The sequence below is a fragment of the Gopherus evgoodei genome, chromosome 13 (assembly GCF_007399415.2).
Source record: "Gopherus evgoodei ecotype Sinaloan lineage chromosome 13, rGopEvg1_v1.p, whole genome shotgun sequence".
Lineage (NCBI taxonomy): Eukaryota > Metazoa > Chordata > Testudines > Testudinidae > Gopherus > Gopherus evgoodei.
In genome coordinates, this window is record NC_044334.1 from 3904492 (window position 1) to 3920181 (window position 15690).

Genomic DNA, 15690 nt, shown 5'->3' on the forward strand with positions numbered 1-15690 from the left:
AGGCGCCTTGTAGGGGTTTGCTCCTTTGTGGAGTATTGAGCTGCTGCTTCTCTATTAGGGTGTAGCCCACACAACCCGTTTCTGGTTGTTAGGGGGAGGCAGTATGGGCAGATTAAGTTGCTCTGATCTCCTTTATGATATTAAAACAATGTTAAGCAGTTGATTTCTACTGACAACAGGAAATTTCAAATGGATGCTGCTGCCACTCCAGTCTGAATATGCAGCTTGTCCCTTTTGTGCATGGGACTGAAGGAGCCACATAAGCTAAAACATTACGTGCCAGCATAGCGACAACTGTGCACATCTGTCAGCAGCCACCCTGCAAGCAATGCAAAGTCACTTACATAGGTCTGGGAAGTGACAGTGTGTGTCTTTATGCCAACTAGGGACAAAAACACTATTAAAAACCAATGAGACAGAGGATATTCTGGTAATGCCTTAGTACACCACACCCATAATGAAAAGCATGGATCAGTTACACAAGAAGTGTAATGTAATATAAATACCCTTGATGGCTAAAGTTGAATCAAAATGCTAAGGAGCCTGTTGCATATTATACATTACAGATTTCAACTTTTCCATCTTTATGCTGATGGCAAGAGTTAAAATATTTAAACTTCAGGATTCTGCATCTGGCAGCTCAGTACAGAGTTCATAGGGGTGCTATAAAGAGGACAGTGGAGAATAATTGATCAAGTCCACTGAATGCAGGACAAGAAGTAATGGGCTTAATCTGCAGCAAGGGAAATTTAGGTTAGATATTAGGAAAAACTTTCTAACTCTAAGGGTAGTTAAGCTCTGTAATAGGCTCCTGAGGGAGGTTGTGGAGTCTATCACTGGAGGTTTTTAAAAACAGGTTGGACAAACCTCTAGAAGGGATGGGCTAGATTTCTTGGTCCTGCCTCAGTGCAGGGAGCTTGACTAGTTGACTTCTCAAAGTCCCTTCCACTCCTACATTTCTAGGATCCCCTGATTAGCACAGGGACTGTTCAAGCCGGACTTGACACACACAGCCCAGGTGAGCCCCTCAGAGCAGAGGCTGTCCTTCTAGAGAATCTGGACGCTTCCTAGTACAGTACATGCTACCATCCACAAATAAAAAACATAGCAAGGAAGGGAAGCAAGCCCTCAAACCTAGTGTCTTGGGCCCCTGCCTCCAAATATGTATGGAAGCTTCCTGTCTCCCCATAGATGGTACCTTTGAGATCCATTTGATCTGGCTGCCGTTGGTGATGATGGCATGACCGTTACTATCTTCTTCATACTGAATATTTCCCAGGTGCAGGACACTGGCAATGACCCCAAAGAGATGCTGAGGCCAAAGTGACAAAGACTGTTAAAAGCCAAGTTCATATGGTTACATGGTCATTACTCGTAAGCAGAATATGCTCTTGTTTGGCTCCATGGCAGTGCAATCTGTTGATCTGAAAATCAGCTAATTCTCTAGACCTGGTACAGGAGGACACTCCAACCTGGCCACCTCCTTCCAGTCTGACTCCCTAGGATATGCACATCAGCTGACACTTCAAAATTAAGCCAGCCGCTCAACCTAAGAAGTAGATGGATGGTGGGAATCACCAAAGTCCATGGGAGAGGCAAAGACGAGGTCACCAGGCATGATTACAACAGGACCTGTATCTCAGGCCATCTTGGTGCTGGGACTATCACTTTTATAGACCCTTCTTCCCTTACTCCTGAGAAGTTCACAACACACAGGTAGCAGAAAAAGAGCACTTATGATGCACATAGGATGCAGTGAAGCCAAAAGCAATTCTTGCACTTGCCAAATGCAGTTATAGAGCCATTTCAGAGAGGCACAGATGATACTCCAATGAACTCTGGACCCAACTTACTTAAGTGATATAAAAAAAAATCAGTTAGAAACTGCAGAGAGGGAGAATGTTTTAATTTGTACCACGCATCTGAAAAAGAATTGGTCATTTGACAAAGCCACAACCATATCCCCACAAACTCCTAATTCTGTGTCCTGTATTATGCAGGAGATCAAATTAATTCCCTTCCTGGTCTTTTTTTTTTTTTTAGTTAAATCTATCAAACAAATGTTTAATGATATGAAGAGTAATAACAGCCCCTGGTTTTTATAGGGTTTTATAGGTGACATGAAGTTCTGATATCAATCTCTACCTCCATACACATGACATTTTTCACTAGAGTGGTAGCAATATAGACTTCCTTTAGCAACACGCTTCTGACACCAGAAAAACACAGGGTGGGGACGGGATCTGAAAGTTTGCCACTGGCCCAGTAATACGGTTTGTAAAGCATTTTCCCCCTGGTGGGTACAGGCATTGGTTATTGCATCCCATTTTTCTATCCATTATGGACTATCAGAAGCCAGTAAGATATTCAGACAATTCCTGCTCTCAGGTTATCTTGTCCACGTCTTAGTCAGTGCAAGATTGTTCCCCACAACACGTACTTCAGCACTGTATCCAGTCCAGTTTTAGGTGTCACAAGGGAAGAGACTTCCACCACTTCCTTAGAAAGAGCTACAGCCCTTATTTGGAAATGTCCCCAGATATCCAGCCTGAACCAGGACAGAATCAGCAGTTACCCCCTTTCATAAATGGGCATCCCTTCTCATGCCTCTATACCTCAATATCTGTTTCAGTGAAGTCAATGACCGAGAAGGCTTTGCGGACTGTTTTCCAGTCACTCTTGTCATTAATGGAAGACACTTTGGCACATCGACCCTATTGAGGAGAAGAAAGATCATGAAAACTTTGCATCCATCACTACAGTTTTATTGATCAGGTGATCTGTGTACCATTAGCCAATCACACCTTGGCTTGGCATTTTTGATTCCCAGTTCTCTCAGCTCTTTATCACCTTGTTCGTAGATATACACACAGAAGGTTATTCCAGTTTTGCCCATTTTGCCCATGGCTCTACTGGTCAGTCCTTTCTGTAACCATTACTTAAGAGCATGGTGTGTGTTGAGTCTGGGTACTAGGTACTTAGCACATTTATGGTGACGTTTGGGCTCTAGCCATCTATTATGTTTATAGCAACGTAGCCTTTGTTACTCAGTGTGTCTATACCAGGAGAAGGGCAAGTTGTCTGCACATTATACTCCATCAAAAACTGAAGGAAATAGGAGGTCATAAAACAGCAGTTTGCGAACATGATTCTGCAATTTATAAACAAGCATAGGGAACACTTTTCTTCATATTATAAATAGCAGCTGCTTAAGTCCTCAGACTTACTTATTTTACACCAAATTAATAAAGAAAGCCTTAAAAAGAGAGACCTTTACACCAAGTGTAACTTGCAAATAGTAGTTTAGGCCATGCTTTCCAATGAACCAAAGGGGTGTTTTTATACAACACCAGCCAGCTCTTCCGCCTAGTGACATCTGCCATTAAGTCACAATGCTGCCTCTAGGATAGCGCACTCATTTGCCTGGCAACAGTTTGGAACAAAATTTCAGTTTGCTTCATTGTGAAATCCCTCTCTAAATGAATGGAGGAGAGGCAAGGATAGGTTGGATTCATAACTAGAGGGTAGAAACTAATTCAGGACCAAGTTTTAGTCTGGTACTCTCATGCAGCTTTTAGTGATTTCACAGCCTAAGGGCAGAATTTGGGCAACCCATAGTGTTGTCTCATTCTAATGTGCTTTATCCATTAGTTAGAAATCCATCCAAAAGTTACAAATAAAGGAAGTTGAGGCACTAATATTGCTGCAGCTCTAGACCCATGGCAAATCAGTGTCAAAAGGTGAAACAAGGGTAGAAAACCATACACGGACAGCTGTTCTACAGTATTAACCACTTAGAAAATCATTAGCTATAGTCATGGCTTCTACCATAATGAAGTACATGAACGGTGAAGAAAACCCATCGAGTCATAGGTGATCATAATACAGGACCTTTACAGAACAAGGTAACAGGTACTGCAGATCTATGCTGCCAAATGCAGCCTCTAGAACCCCACAGGTAGTTCCATGCCAGGGGCCTAGTTATCACAACCTGTATAAGATACATGTACTTCTGCGGGTTGCGCTCCAGTCCTAGCCAGCGAAGCAGGTCATCTTCCCCACCCTCCAGCAACTGGTAGAAGATATGGAAATTCCGTTCCCCATTGTTTTGATGAACGACTCGGGATTTCTCAATCAGGTAACTGAGGATATGCCCTCCCACTGGAGCTCCCTGGGGGGGAGAGGAGAGAGGGAGGGGAACAAAGCAAAAAAAAAACAAAAAACAGCCAAGTGAGCTTAGACTGCTAAGCTTTCAATACTCAACAGTCCAAGTGACAGGAAGCCAGTAGAAGTCTTGTGACTGCTGTATTCTTATTAACATACACATCCTGTGACAAGTAGCGATGACACCAGAAGCCTATCTGCTCTTCTTACACTTCATTAGTTTCTCTATTAAAATATCCCTCAGAAGTAGACACACACTGTCTGAGGAGTAACTGTCCTTTCAACTAGCTCCTGCTCTGTAGTGAAATATTACCTTTTCCACTGAGCAGTTGGCTGTGTTGCCAATAATGCTGGAAACTTCCAAGATACAAGACTTCAGACCCTCAGTCAAAAAAAGCAAGAGCTGTAAAAATGAGGTCAGAAGGTAGCCTGGATGGTAAATAATTTTGCAGAGCAGTATAAGGTTTACTGACTAAATATTCCATGCTGGTGCCAGACAGGTAAATAGTTATGTTTGTTTCGAGAATGGTCCAAGACATTTGTTGTTACCTTAAAATCAAATTGGATATCCATGTATTTTCCAAATCTACTTGAGTTGTCATTACGCAGAGTTTTTGCGTTTCCAAAAGCCTGCAGAGAAACAAACAAAACAAAGTCACTCCTCTTGCTGCTGAGACCTCTGCATCTAGAATTGGGGTCATGAGGAACTGAGGGAGAACCATCAGCATGTACAGCTTTAGATAACCTAGGCACTTTCCCCTCTCTTTTCACGCTTGGTCAGTCAATGGGCAGCTAAATCCCATGAAACTCTGAAAAATTAGGTTTGTATTTACCTGAGACTGGACATACTTGCCTACCTCTTTCCCCACCCACTGCTGACACAGAGCATTCCATAAGAGTAGAATCTATGTGCCCAGACTCACAATTAGTTACATTCAGTTCTCAGATTCTCTTCAGTTGGTTCTTCATGTAGGGTTAAGTATCAATGGCTCACATTTACTTACTGCCATTGTTTAGTCATGAAGACTTAGACAAGCTTTCCCTAAAATTTCTGATAATATGAGCACGTGTCATCTAAAGTTCACTGAATGTGTGCACCCACCACACGAATCTATATCCAGTTCTCAGCTCATCTCATTTTCAGGAGAGCTCTGAAAACCTGCCCTGAATAGTAGTATCCAGAGTTACCTTCCTGCACATTAGGCAACTAGAGGGATAGGTGACAGATGCTCTGAGAGGCTTGTTCATTCATTGATATGGGTCAGCATTTATTAAATAGTCTCAAAATATTTTCTCTTTTCTTTATGGAGCACTACTGACAAAAATCTCTTCTTTGCACAGCATTTATATTGAGTGGGAGACTAGATGTTTTTATTATAGATGAAGAAATGTAGTTTTCAGCCTACAAACGGACAAAATTTAAATCCCTGGACAACAAACTGGCCTACATCAATTCCTTCACATTTTCCAAGTCAGAAAGGATGTGCTTGCAAAGGGGCTGAAATTACTTTCATTGTAATGCAATCAGAGATCAAGTATCCCCACAAACTGGAGGCCATTCTTCTGATGAGATCTCCTCTTCCTTCCATACATTCAAAACATTTCAGTCTTATAAACAGAGAAAACTTGCAGCCAGCCAATCTCCTCTTCATAGTACACCTTTAGAGGTCTTTTTTTTTAATTTTTCTTTTACCTCCAGAACTGGATTGGAGAGCAGCAAGCGATCACGGACTATTTGCAGCTGTTCCGTAGTTGGGCAGGTCACGGCAAAGTACTGCAAGATCTTCTTGGAGGCTTCTGTTTTCCCAGCACCACTCTCCCCAGAGATGAGGATGAAGTGGTTATTGTATTCAGCACACATTACCCGGTAAGCATTGTCAGCTATGGCATATCTGAATAAGAGCCACAAAAAAAAATCAGCTTTAAAGAATTACTCAGTATGAAACAGCCATACAAAATGACAGAAAGCTCTGTCAGGTTTCTTAACACTGGAGACAGCTAAAATTTACAGACCTTGAATTGGACAGGCAAGCAATGTTCCCAGCAGAAAATTTGCAGATTCACAACTTGGAAGTAGAAACATTAATTCAAATGGAGGTGTAGGCACATGATGGAGGAAAAGAGCTTTATCAACAGAACCCATGTGGACTGTGCACACTGCTGTGGACACAGGTTAGCACACTGCAAGTCCGTGACCCAAAGGCAGAGACTGATCCACCTCAAATTTTCATTTTTTTTTAAAGCAGCCTGCTGGTGAGCCCCAACTTCTGCCCGTGAAGATATTTTTAAAAGTTAACAATTAGTGCAGCCACTTTCCCTTCCCACTTCCCCTCCACCCCATACTTGGGAAGAAAATGCAAAAGTCAACGTCCAGCTTTGAAATTTGACCTCAACTCACTTCCTGCTCCCAGAACCAGCTGGAAGCAGAATTATGAGCACTGAGAATAGGTGGAGCTCAGGGAGCCAGGAGGAAGGGCAGAGACTGTGAAAAGGAACATTTCAGAAACTGATGAAAGGATATACTCAGTACTGGAATTATGCCAGGGCACATCATGGCTGAGCCCTGATGGTCTGACATCCTATCATCAGGTAAGTGAGGAAGGCATGTGCTGAGCTCTGACTTGCTAGTAAAATTCCTTAATTCTAGCCCTGTCTGACACAGATTCTTCCCTGTGGTTTTTGACAAACTGGCTCTTCAATTTTGCCCTCTGTAAAATGGAGTTAAATACTTACATGCCCTCACAGGGAAGTTGTGAAGAGTGATTAACATTCACAAAACATTTGTATTTTCAAAGCTGTGTCAATACTAAAGTTGAAATTACCCTCCGTCCAAGTTCTGACATCCAAATGCCAACTCTGCAGAGACATATACTAGACTAGATAATGCTTAGTCCTGCCATGAAGCAGGGGACTAGACTAGATGACCTCTCAAGGTCCCTTCCAGTCCTATGATATTGTCTAACTGAAGTTATTTGATAAATAACCCCACAAGTTAGCAAGTTACCTGCTAAGATTGCTATTATGAAAAGTCCCCCCCCAATTATGTTTGAAAGTGTTTGTAATATAAAAAAAACACAACAGAAACAGTGCTAGACCTGACCTTATGAAAGTCAAAAAGTGCTTACGTGAACTGAAAGCAGTGGAATTTAGTGCTACTTACATATGTGGTGGCAGTTCAAAAAAGTTGACACCTTGATAAATCTCCATCTGTTTAACTGAGTAGAAATCCAACTCTTTGTAGGGATTCACAGATACTAGAAGTGTACCAATATATGTCTACAGGGAAGAACAGAATAAACAAACAGAATGACTTCTCCTGAAGGGCAACCTCAAGCGTACCATGTGAAAACTGACAAAATAAAAAATGTGGAACTTTTCTGTAACAAAGATTTTAAAGACTTCAATATTTCTGTGCTCCATTTCTAACTCCCCATACACTTAAACCCTTATTTAAAGGTTGGCTGGTAACGTCGTTACATTGGTTTAGTCCAGGGGTAGGCAACCTATGGCATGTGTGCCAAAGGCGGCATACGAGCTGATTTTCAGTGGCACTCACACTGCCTGGGTCCTGGCCACCAGTCCGGGGGGCTCTGCATTTTAATTTTAAATGAAGCTTCTTAAACATTTTAAAAACCTTATTTACTTTACATACAACAATAGTTTAGTTATATATTATAGACTTACAAAAAGAGACCTTCTAAAAACATTAAAATGTATTACTGGCATTGAAATTAGAGTGAATAAATGAAGACTCGGCACACCACTTCTGAAAGGTTGCTGACCCCTTGTTTAGTCCTTTAATTCTCTTAATAACTGAGACTTTTGATATCTCTGTCCCTTGATGCTTCTGGGATTTGGTTCATATTTACATCCCAGTTAACATAGGAACATATTTGCCTACAACTAACATTGTTTTGTTAAATCATTGAAAGTCTCCTGTGGCACCTTATAGACTAACAGACATTTTGGAGCATGAGCTTTCGTGGGTGAATACCCACTTCTTCAGATGCATCTGAAGAAGTGGGTATTCACCCACGAAAGCTCATGCTCCAAAACGTCTGTTAGTCTATAAGGTGCCACAGGATTCTTTGCTGTTTTTACAGATCCAGACTAACACGGCTACCCCTCTGATACTTGACATTGAAAGTCTGTTATTCTCCAGATGTGATGCTGATGCTTCATAGGAAAGCTAAACACATAAGCCACCTGGTGGTTACTTAAAACCGTGCATGTCTGCAGTGTAGTAGCTGTGTTGGTCCCAGGATATGAAAGAATCAAGGTGGATGAGGTAATATCTTTTGTGGACCAACTTCTGTTGGTGGAACGTATAAGCTTGCAGGCTACACAGTGCTCTTCTTTCTACTCTGCTTCCTTCCCCAGACCTAAAGAAGAGCTCTGTGTAGCTCAAAAGCTTGTACCTTTCCCCAACCAAAGTTGGTCCAACTCTTTCATAAGACTGTATATGGAAAGAAATAATTCCTTCCTGAGCCCTGCAGATAAACAAGTCTCAGGTTTCAAGGTGCAAGTCTAACTGCCTTAATTTGAGAATATTTCAGGGTGCCAAAGTTACACAACACTTTAGAACCCACGAAACTGACACTCCACCAAGTCCTTTCATTTCCGCCCCGCCCCCCCCCTCCACACTTGCCTCAGAATATTGAGTTTCATCTAACAGAAGAGAGATTTGGAATATTCTCTACCATTTAAGATCTGCACAGCAAAAACATTGCATTGTGGGTGCTCAGCACCTTTGAAAGAACAAGGCCATTAAGAACTAGCAAATTTTGATCCTGAGGTTCAGAGCACTCTTTGTGCTGGCTTGGCTTTTCATGTTCCTTTGTTATTTATTACAACCACTCATATACCCTGAACATAAGCCATACCATCCAAAGAAGATATGTACTTGTTTTTTTTTATCTAAAGGGCAAACAGGGCAGTCAGCTTGCCAGATACCGCAAACATCTTTCAACTCCTCCTTGTATATCAGACATAAGCATTAGAAAGCCATATTCTTGGGGAGATAATTCACTCTGTACCAGCAAGTCAACACTGCAGTGACGAGAGAAATTAAGTCCACCTGGAACTCTGATCATCCCAATACAATGGTTCCACAGAGATGCCCCGTTTTCCCTTATTCTTAGATCTGACTTGTAAGCAGGTTGTAGTCTGAGACATGACACCTTCCCAAAATTACATGTTAGTTCACACTATCTTCTAGACACAAGTACCTGCATTGCCATGAAAGATGAAGTCATAAAAGCATGCATATTTACATAGATGAGGTTCTCTCTGTATCGCTTGCGAAGGTTGTCCAAGAAAGCAGCCTCACTGGTGTGGGAATCCAAAAGAACGAAGTCCTGTACCCCAACTCTGTCCCGGGCAACCAGAGCCCCTTCCATGTTCAGCTGGCTGTGGTTATCACCCACCTCTTCTTTCTGCAATGCAAGGAAAGGAGCTCAGTTATACGTGTGTGATCCTTTCCTTTTTCTGAAGGGGGGAGCTTTCACACTGGAACAAACATAAAAAAACCCACCTCTATTGAAAGCTCTGGACCCTTTTGTTATTTCAGCAATTAATGGCTTAATAACGACTTCCTTCCTTCCCAGCCTAATAGCCTGCTTGGTGCTGTGGTGGTATCAGAATCCTGTGTTTTGACATCCCACTCTGTAGTCATGGTCCAGTGGCTAAGGCATTAGAGATCTGAGTTCAAGTCTCCTGATGTGACCTTGGGCAAATCTCCCACTACATGTGCTGCAGTTCTCCATCTGCACAATGGAGATAACAGCACTGTCCTGTCTCAGCATTATTGTGAAGAGAAATTCAATAAAGACTGTGAGGTGCTCAGGTAGGATAGTGTAATGGGAGTCGTAAGTACCCAAGACAGATACAGATGGCAGCAATGCTGCCAATTCAGCATTAAAATTTGCTAACCGATCCTACAGTGAAGCAGAAGGAAGCAGCCTTAATTTCAGCACAAACCCAGCTTTGGTAAGTAGCAAGAGAAGAATGATGACAATCATGTAAAAGGTAAAGGATGCATACTGATATCTGATCTGACAGACAGTCCCCAGGTATGACAGACAGTCCCCAGGTATGAAATATTCTCCTAGGTTGTTTGTACCTAAATAGGCTGCAGTAAGGCAAGCTGCCCTACAGAATGAGAGCTCAGTTGGAACAATCATCAAAATATAATAGTAGGAAGATCCTCAAACTGGAATTTAGAAAAGTGCAGTGTGGTTTTTTTTTTAAACCAGTGGGAAATTCAAAACTGACGTGGGCTTATCGGCCCAGCGACAATTAGCTTCCCATTACAGTGAACTCAGAGCCTACTCAAGATTTGAGTTAGAATGAAGATGTGAGCTTCAGTAGTGGATTAATTTTTCCGGACAACAAAGATCAGATAGGAAGGGAAAAAAAACCTCCGTTTTCCACATAGGATTCTCTAGAACTTAACACAATTGCCTAGAAGCTAGACAAACCTGGTTCCTAAACCCAGATGAGCCACTAAAGGTTAATTTAACAAGCCACTATCACTGTGCCTGAGTCAGCTTAACTGTTTCCAGTTGAGTTGGTTTTGTTTAGATACAAGGAGGTCAGGTGAGCTGCTCAAGCTACTTTAAAATATAAAAAAGGAGGCTCTTCCTAGAAACAGGTGCTGCATCTGACCTAATTTTTATTTCCTTGGAAAAACTAAACTTGCATCTGCTGCATTGAGTAAGTTGATGACATTTTTTAAATCTCGTACAAGCAAATGAGGAACAACCTTTTTAAATCTGGACAGCAGATGTCTCCACACACCAAGGAAAGCGTTCTGGACATAATGATGCAAAGATTATTAGATACAACTGAGTTGTCTTGCTGGAGACACTGCACTTTTGGAATGATATGGAGATGATAATGCTGTCTTGGCTAGCACTCTCCTCTCAAAACAGATGAAGAACGTGCCAGGGCTATTGCTGTGCCAAAGGCCTCTCCATTTCTCTGCACTATTCATTTTTGACTTATTACCTTGGAAAATAGTTTTAGAATAAAAGGTATTTCCCATGACTGGGATACAGATATTCTGTTCTGATTTACAGATTGCATTAGGTTTCTTACCCTTCAGTTTTTAATGATGTGTCCAGTGAACACTAGCAAGTCGACAAGTAGGATTCTTTATAATTTCTATAGCACTTACATTTCAAATAGTCCTGAACAAACATTACACATTTCCAAGAACTCATTTCTCACTCTGTGCATGATTTATTTTCTTTATATTGGGCCAAAATATTTTCAAAAATAAAAGATAAGATGAGATCAAAATGTTTTAAGCAGTTCTGGAACTCGGTGAATTAGACTAGAGAAATAAGTTTGGCTGAAGATCATTAAACTTATGTAAAGGTTTATTAGATATGGGAATTGTAATGCAAGTCTCATGTTTGGTATTATTGTGTTGGCCTTTATGACAGGGGTTCTTGATATTTTTCTACTCTGTCTCAAAAAAATGATGCACAAAAGATTTGGAACTGGCATTGAAAGGATGTTGGGAGAGGCTATTTATATAGCTGTTGTGATGCTATTTTAGTTTTTACCAGAAACTGTGCAGGAAAAGTCAGAATAAAATGCTATTTCTGCTTTTGTTTCCAGTTTCTACTGATTTTTGGCAAACCTTGATTCTGAACTTATGCTATCCAGACCTTCTCCAAAGCTCAAGTGGAAGAAAGCAAGTCTTGCTGTCAGAAGTGCAGTTACCATGAAAGAAGAATTTCACCAAAGGCATATCAAAGCACTGAACTCAAGTTCACAATCTGTTATCTGACCGGGATAAGGAGATTTAGCTGAGCTCAGGGAATAGCCATCTTTCACAAGACATGCAGTATATTAGCCCTGTCTACAAACACATTAAGTGCATTTACTTGTTTCATAAAAATCAACTCTCCCCCTCATTTCAGAGATAATCTTGCCACACGTTTCAGATATGCAAAGAGGTTTTGACCAGTTATACCTATAAAAAGTACAATGAGATTTTTTTTTAATGAGTAGGGGCGTCTGGACCAATATTTTAACTCGAGTAATTACATTATATAATTCTCTTTATCTTAAAGTCATTTTAATTTTAAGTGGAAGAAAGAAATGCTACATCCTCTGAATTGTGTCATACTATTGCTGGGCCCTTGTTAAGCAACTTGTGTTCCACCCCAGATGTAGAAGTGGTGGCTGTATTTTAAGGCATGTGTGAAGAACGTGATCCTTGTGCATGAAACCTACCCTTACTCAAACATTGTATCAGGAGGATCACCTTCAAAATTTTCATGTTTTAACACAATAGATATCTCCAGGAAAATACCCAACTCTCTACAGTAGATAGAAGACCAGGGTGTACAGGAAGAGAGAAAAATTACCATGAATTCCAGCATGCTTTTAATACACTGTGAATATTGAATTTGACTCTTTACAAAACTCAAAGAAGTATTAGTGCCTGAAACCCTCTCTCAGCTTTTGATCTGCATGTCATCACGACTTTCATTCCACACTTCTGCTTCAGTAAACTGATTCACAAGTTTTATACTTTTAGTGCTGACATTTTCTAAGCTGCTAGTGACAGGAACAGTTAGGACACATTTCTACTTTCTCTCAAGGGGTTATGAATTCACAAAAATTAGTTCATTCTAATCTCTTTCAATACCATATTAAGAATGACCATTCTGACTAGAACAAAGCAGCAACTTGATTCAGTCTGTTTGGAACATCTACAAAAACACAGGAGAGCATTCATACCCAGTTTTGTATCACTTGGTTATAGATGTCACAGTAACATTCAAATTCAGTAAAAGCTTGTTCTGCAGGAATTTTCTTATCTGGCAAGATATGAACTACAAGCTTCAGTATGCCAGAAATAAAATAAACAAAAACAAGACAAATATGTATCTATGATCTAGTCACAAGAACTGTCCTCTTGATGTTCCCCTTCCTTTCAAATGCTATTCAACATTATCTGGGAATACAGTTGCCATGGAGTCACTGGGAGTGCTCTGGAACTACTCCGTATGAAGCCAGTCAGGACTCTGGGGTAGCATGCCTCCTCTCTCTGAGCATACTGTCACCAAGGCAAGCAGCTTACACAGTTTCAACTTTCCTGGATCTGACCTGGGAGCATTCAGCATCCCCTTCCGCACCACGTGCTTCCCACAGCAAGTCTGCCCATGCAGGGTTCCCAGGGAAGCCAGAGGAATCTGCACCCCAACTCTGCAGCCAGTAGTGACTCTCAACCAGCGTAAAACAGAAAGTTTATTAGTTGACAGGAACACAGCATAGAACAGAGCTTGTTAGCACAGAAATCAGTGACTTTCAGCCAAGTCCATCTTGGGGGAATCCTGGGCTAGATGCCCAGTCAGATTGCCCAGCTTCAAGAAACCCAACCTCAGACATTCCTCGTTGCTCCTCCTCCTGGTCTTTGTCTTGCCTCCCAGGCAAAGTGTCACCTGGTCGCATCCCCCTCCTGGGTCTCAGGTTATGAAGGGCACCGGCCATAGCCTACGTGAAGGCAGCTGGAGCAACCTCACCTGCCTCCGAAGGTCTCAGCTAAAGTCCCACACCCTTATTCCCACCGCCTAGACATTGATGCAGCACACAGAGAAACTGAGGTTATACATAGTATTCATGAAAAACAGTAAAACTCACATAGGCTCACATACAACATAAGGGAAAATCCCCATTTTGTCACAACAGAATAATAATAAGTGACATCTTTCCACCATGAAACAAAGACTAGTGTCTTTTTGGAAATACCATCCTACATTGTTTAACTGTATGAGTCAGCCTCTAAAGAGGTGATTAATATTTACATTCTTAAATAAAACATTTTATATTCATGCCACAGAACATATGGGATAAAGATTTACCTGGTAGGTCTTGTTTTTCCCACCCAGCTACTTTCCTCACCAATCAACAAAGGAATGCTTTCTAATTTTAATCATCTGGACTTTCTTAAAATCTTGCTGCAATTTCAATTCTGATTGGAACATGGTTCCACCAACAGGAATTCACAAATACAGCCGTGAAGGAGAACAACTTTTGTAAGACGTGACCAAATTATGCAAGAGTTTCAGAGTTAACAGAGTCGCTGTTAGTAGCACAGGTCATGAACTGATCAGAATTTACTTGTTCCAGGATGATGACAATGAGAGGAAATGAATGCATCAGATCAAAAACATTCAGATTGTAGGATCTCATGAAAAAAAGATTTTGATGGGGGAGAGGGTGAGTGAACCTGAAGTTTAGGGTTTGCATCTAGCCACAAAGCTTAAACCCAAACTCTTCAGGTTGTATTTCCAGCTGAGAAAGACTCTGCAAGCCCATCCGTGGAACACTGAATGGAGGAATGGCCTAGTCCCTCTAGCCACGGGCTAGAAAAAGTCTCTTAAGAGACAGGCTTTAGGGGACAATCCTAATTGATCAGAGCAGTTTCTCTGCCAGGGCGAGAAGGTAAATGGAAACCAGTGAGCAGGCTACAGTGTGGAAGTTACAGATGCCTAGTCCTGGATTTCTCCAATCAGAAGCATTCAGCACCTTCTCAATACGCACTTTAATACTGACCTTAACTGGAAGACAATGGCATTGCATTACTCTTTTCCCTACACACATTCAGCCATGGCTGTTCTGGGATAGGCTGCACTGGTATCTCCCAATAAGTAACAAACCACAATATTTTCCACTGAACTATTCCTAAATATCCTAATTCAGCTGTCACTAATTTTGAATTATCTTCAACTCACTTGAGTTGTTCAGGTCTGGGATGCTAGAGATCTGTCTGGGGCTCCGCATGTATCTCATGTGTCACTGATATCTGAGCACCAGTCTTTCAAGTCTCATACATGTGACTATATGTATTACATTGCGATAATTCTTTTTTGGATCCTCCTCTCTCAGCAAGGTACAGCCTGTTCTCTTCCCAGAGCCCCACATCCCTTTCATCTTACTGTTTATTGTATGTGTGCCAACTCCCACCCCTAGCTTCCCTTTCACTGACCTCTTCTTGTTACCTGCATAAGACTTTCTATTTAAGCCCTTCCATTTCTGCTACTTACGATAAGGAATTCTCTTGTCTAACATTTCTGCCAGGGTAAAATGATTCTTTAACGGGGGGTTAAGATGCAAATCATATTTTCGGAGTTTTGCTGCTTGATAAACATTGCATGTGTTCAGCTAACTAAAGAAGTGTCTTACAAGTCTGCTACTGACACCACTCTGCCAAACCAAACAGAACCGAAAAAACAGATACTGACGTCCTTAACCCATGGCTGACCTAAGGAAGTTCAGAACCCAAACCATATCACAATACAAGCCATTTCCCCTTATTTTTTGCCCCTGAACTGCTGGTGACATTAATTTTTCATGCTATTTTTGTCAGGCAGCTACTGTACTGTAACCAGGTTAAGAGAGTTTATCACTTAATGAGATAATGTTTAAACTAACAAACAGCCTGTCTGCACTTCCAAGAGGAATTCTGATAGTATTCTAGAACATCCGCTCAGTATGGAGTGCGAA

The 15690-nt window shown here is 41.3% G+C and overlaps 2 protein-coding genes across 2 annotated transcripts in view; one reads left to right on the top strand and one right to left on the bottom strand.

The window, feature by feature from the left end:
* Nucleotides 1-5927, top strand: part of KCTD10 (potassium channel tetramerization domain containing 10) — a 53977-nt gene extending 48050 nt beyond the window's left edge. The window contains exon 8 of the transcript XR_004002962.1: nucleotides 5864-5927. The gene's annotated coding sequence lies outside the window, so the exon portion shown is untranslated. The remainder of the gene's footprint in view (nucleotides 1-5863) is intronic.
* Nucleotides 1-15690, bottom strand: part of MYO1H (myosin IH) — a 58802-nt gene that overhangs the window by 28032 nt on the left and 15080 nt on the right. Inside the window, exons 2-8 of the mRNA XM_030582622.1 lie at nucleotides 9438-9599; nucleotides 7325-7440; nucleotides 5858-6056; nucleotides 4714-4794; nucleotides 3992-4171; nucleotides 2616-2714; nucleotides 1199-1312 (exon numbers count right to left, since the gene is read on the bottom strand). Of these exons, the coding sequence (XP_030438482.1) occupies nucleotides 1199-1312; nucleotides 2616-2714; nucleotides 3992-4171; nucleotides 4714-4794; nucleotides 5858-6056; nucleotides 7325-7440; nucleotides 9438-9599 (951 nt within the window). The remainder of the gene's footprint in view (nucleotides 1-1198; nucleotides 1313-2615; nucleotides 2715-3991; nucleotides 4172-4713; nucleotides 4795-5857; nucleotides 6057-7324; nucleotides 7441-9437; nucleotides 9600-15690) is intronic.